Genomic DNA, 4,841 nt, shown 5'->3' with positions numbered 1-4,841 from the left:
CTCTCTCTCTCTCTCTCCCTTTCACACCACCCTCTCCCTCTCTCTACCCCTCACTCGATCACTCACCACTCTCTCTTTGTCTTTCACTCTCCTTTCCCCTCTCCCCTCCCTCTCCTCCTCCCCCTCCCCCTTTTCTCTCATCTCACCCCGTAGAGACCAGTTTTAACTGACACGAGGTCAAGCTCCCCTTCTATACCTGTCGCAACAATAAATCAGTTTTTTCCCACGCAAAATCTGTCTATTTGTCTGTAATATCTGTCTGCCTGTCAACTCCTTTATCAGTTATTTTGTCGTTGTTTTCAAGGAACGTTTTCGACCGAATTAGAAGAACATTTGTTTCTACCTGTTTGATTTTTTTTTTTTGTACGAACTAAAATAAACCCCAAATAAAAGGGGGGGGGGGTGTTAACATGTTTTTACACACAGTAGAATTGTAAATAGACTGATTTATCAATGCCAATCTCATACATGATGGTCAAGCTTCGCTTTCAAAGCAGTGTCAACATTGCCCAGACCAGAAGTTTCCCAGGAGCAGACATCGGCAGTGATCATAACCTTGTCATGATGACATTCTCACTGAGTCTTAAAAAGTGCAAGAAACAAGGTAACACCAGGATCAAATTCAACCTTGAAAGACTCATTTTGGTAACTGTTTTACGGCACTCGCAACTGCATACGATATGAGCACGCGGACATACCAAATATTTTCAGTTGGTTGGAAATTTTGAATTTTGCCCAGGTGGCGGCCAAAGCTTACTGTTATCCATTTTAGACCACCAAGGTATCTTTAAAAAGCGCAACTGGCACACGGGACCTCCAAGATTTTCCACCCTTGTCCGAGAAGGCTAGGTGCATATCTTTCCTACCATAAGATCAAGGGTGTGGCTGAAAGACAGCAGTAAGAAGGAGTCAAGGAGAAGCTGTAGGACGGCTGCAGAAAGAGTCAGGGGCCCAGAGGAGGGAGAAAAGGAGGTGAGGGGATGGGGGCAGAAGGCAGACGACAGAATATTGTTAGAGAGCAGGAAATAAGGTGAAAGGAGACAATTTTAAAGACGAAATCTTTCCGTCACTACCCAGATCCGGGACCTTTGAATAAGAGGCGAACACTTTAACCTCTAGGCCACAAGCTCCCTCTGAAAGACTCAAACACCTAACCATAAGTTTTCAAGGAAACATAGGAGGAACGTTTGTTCCACTCCTAGCGCTAAATCAAGATGACACAGAAGTTGGCTCCCTGACAAACACCTTCAACACTGCCAGGACAGAAACAGCAAATGAGGTCCTTGTGAAACATACCGTGAAAAAGAAGCCCTGGGTCAAAGATGACATCTTTGACCTATGTGACAAATGAAGAGCTTTGAAGAACAAGAAAAAAAGAACCAGAAGGTGCAAAAGAATACAGGGAGAGGAATCTGCAAGTAAATAAGGGAATGCGATGAGCTAGGGAGAAGTGGATTGAAGAACAGTGTGAAGAAATAGAAGACATCCTGAATCAGAACAACAGTAAAAAGACTTATTTAATCATCAAGGATCTCACAAGTACCAAACAAGGGCGGACCACTTCAATATCAACTAAAGAAGGGAAATGTTTAACGGGGGAACGTGAAGTTCAGAACCCGTGGAGAGAATATTGCTTTGAACTGTTCACCCATAAAACCACTGAAGATCCAAGAGTTCTCAATGTCTCCCAATCACAAGACAATGACAAAAGCAGCATCGTAAGAGAAGAGATAGGGGCAGCAGTATCATCATTGAAGAAAGGGAAATCAGCTGGAATAGACAACATCACAGCACAAATAGTACATGCAGGAGGAGACACGGTGATAGCCAAGCTATGCATAATATGCAACAAGATCTGGCAGACAGGCAAATGGCTAACACCATAGACTGATCATCACCCTTCCCAAGAACGGCAATCTTCAACAATGCCAAAATGATCGTACGATTAGCCTGATTAGCCATCCTAGTAAAGTAATGCTTAAAGTCATTCTCAACAGATTAAGGCCACAAGTTCAGAGAATCATAGCAGAAGAACATACAGGCTTTAAGACAAGGCGCAGCTCAACTGAACAAATATTCAACCCGAGAATCATCATGGAAAAATACCTCCAACACCAACAGGAGCTTCACCAGGTATTTGTGGACCTCAAAAAAGCTTTTGACAGAGTATGGCAGGAAGCTTTGTGGGCAACCATGAACTTTTACAACATCAACGCTAACATGATCAAAGTCATAGAAAAGCTATACGACAAAGCTGCGAGCGCTGTCGTTTTCAACAGCAACATCGAGGAAGGGTTCTGAAAAACAGTGGGAATTTGTCAGTATTGTCTGCATTAATTCACTCTTTTCAATATTTTCTTGGAGAGGATCATGACAAATGCACTTGAAGATCAGAAGGAACAGGTAATACTGGGGGGCAGAACGATTAATAACTAACATTTTGCAGACGACATAGACGACATTGTGGGACAAGAGCAAGAACTAGATAGCTTAATAATATACCATCTTGAAAAGACCTCCCAAGCCTATAGCATAGAAATCAGTGCGGAGAATACCAAACTGATGTCTAACAGCAACAAGAACATTATTGTGGACATCTAGGTCAACAACCACAGACTTGAGACCGTACGCAGCCTCAAATACCTTTGTGTAATAGTGACAGACGATGGATTAAAACCAGAAATAATCTCCAAAATAGCGCAAACTTCTGCAGAAATGACCAAGTTGAAAACTATCTGAAATGATAAAAATATCACCATCAAATCAAAGATTACACAGATGCATTCCCTGGTCAGGACAGTATTTTTGTATGCATGTAAGTGGTGGACCTGGAATGCAGACCTTGAAAGAAGGATCAAAGCTGTGTAGATGAGATGCTTCCGAAAAACCCTTGGTATCTCATACAAAGATAACATCACAAATGATGAAGTCAAACATCTGATCAGAAATGAAATTGGATCAAATGCTGACCTTCTCACTCTGGTCAGGTAACACAATCTGCAGGACACATCCGCGTTCATTCTGCCTTGCCAACATGATCCTGCAAGGCAGGGTCCAGGGAAAAAGGAGCAGAAGCATACGGAAGAAGAGTTGGGGGAACAACATCAAGGAGTGGACAGGCCAGGAACTCAAAGAGACGCTCAGGAAAGCTGAAGACCGGAAGGAGTGGAGGAAACTGGTGGTCAAATCTTCAAAAGCGCCCCGACAGACATCCAGTCTACGGGATAGGTGAAGATGATGCTCATGTTTTGCCGGAACAACATAGGGGGAACTGTTGCTTTTTCTTTCCTTATCCTTACTATCGTCATTTTCCTCTACTTCTTTTGTATGTTTGTCTCTGTCTTGGGAACTGCTATTTCCGGGGTGCCTTGATAGTCGAAGCAGACTTTATGCTGTTGAAGCTAGAGAGGTGAGCTGAGTAATCCTGATTCCCTGTTTGGACTTTTCTGTTGACATCCACCCCTTGGTGGTCATATGACCTTTTGCAGTTGCAATCGTCGTAAAACCTTACTAAAATAAAACAACAAAATAAACTTTAAGTTCAGTGTTAATATATTAAGGTGAAGCAGCGTGGTGAAATCATACACTCTTCAAAACAATCAAAGTGAAGAAACAGGCATTTCTCCGCGGGTTTGTGAATTTTAAATCGAATTATAGTTTTTTTGGCTCAACACCATTCATGCCCAAAAATGGACGAGAGCCTGATTCCACCGCTTCGTGCCACATATACAGCGGCGTCAAAAAGAAACTTGAAAATGTATTCACCGAATCATCATGTTAATGACTCTAGATACACACTAATGTAACATATTAATTTACAGATAAATAGAATCTATATCAACTGACACATTGTTCGTGTGCTTGAGTGGGTGTTTAACGGCACTATCGATTCAGTTTTAGTCCTTGACATATTGATATTTCATCTACGATAAGAGTCACTCGACAAATAGTCGCTCAAAATAAATTAGCCTTTAGAATCCAGACTTTGCAACATTGTGTGGAATCAAAGACACTGCCAAGTATTTGTGTCCCGACGCGTTGGAATCAGGCGCTCCTAAATAATTGGGCATATGAAGTTGTTGGTATCATCTTAAAGACTGTTTTAATTGTCCTGCTTTAGATGAAAAAAAATACACGCCTATCTTGAATAGAAGTCGAGATATTTGCCATTGAATGAGGTGGGATCGCCTGTTTTCAGAGGTAAAGTTAACAAGAAAATGGCTGCCAAAATGTAATGAATTCAATAGCTTGAGAGTCTTTTGAAACGAATCATTTACATTTTTGGGTACCTTTAAGCAACGTTTTTCAGTAAAATCCAAACAGATATGTGCTTTTAAAATGGAGATGAAAAGTTTTGAGCCAAGAAAAGAAAAAAAAAGAAATAATTGTCCAACGTCCATAAAAATGCAGATTTCTTTAATTTCATTACTTTGACAAGCGCCCGATGTCACCACGATGCCTCACAAATGAATGGAGCATGTTGTCTCTGCAACAAGCAATATTTTATCACAATTCTGTCAAATAGATTTGATAAGGCTCTAATACCACGCAAAAATTGAACTAAGAACTAAATTTGCTCATTCCTTTTTTTTTTGTTTGTTCAGTAGCCGTTGGTGTTGTGTAGAGCATGACCCAACAACATTCTCAAACACTCAGAGTGGGGTCTCTCGTAGTCTAGAGGTATGGTGTTCGCCTCTCATTGAATCAAATACTTACAAGAGAGAGAGTGAGAGAGAGAGAGTGAGAGAGAGAGAGTGAGAGAGAGAGAGTGAGTGAGAGAGAGAGAGAGAAGGAAAGAGAGGGAGGGAGATAGAGAGAGAAAGAGGAGGGGAGAAGAGAAA

The 4,841-nt window shown here is 41.4% G+C and overlaps 1 protein-coding gene across 1 annotated transcript; it reads left to right on the top strand.

The window, feature by feature from the left end:
* The first annotated feature begins 1,974 nt into the window (after window positions 1-1,974).
* LOC101849180 lies at window positions 1,975-2,301 on the top strand. Its single transcript, XM_005091654.1, has one exon. It carries the CDS (start codon window positions 1,975-1,977, stop codon window positions 2,299-2,301), a length of 327 nt encoding a protein of 108 aa, XP_005091711.1.
* Window positions 2,302-4,841: the final 2,540 nt, after the last annotated feature.

The sequence above is a fragment of the Aplysia californica genome, unplaced genomic scaffold (assembly GCF_000002075.1).
Source record: "Aplysia californica isolate F4 #8 unplaced genomic scaffold, AplCal3.0 scaffold00033, whole genome shotgun sequence".
NCBI lineage: Eukaryota > Metazoa > Mollusca > Gastropoda > Aplysiida > Aplysiidae > Aplysia > Aplysia californica.
Note: the sequence above shows the minus strand (reverse complement) of the source record. Positions and strands in the feature narration are given on the sequence as shown.

Coding starts and splice junctions, on each gene's coding strand:
- LOC101849180 (XM_005091654.1), top strand. CDS start 1,975: ATGCTTAAAGTCATTCTCAACAGATTAAGGCCACAAGTTCAGAGAATC.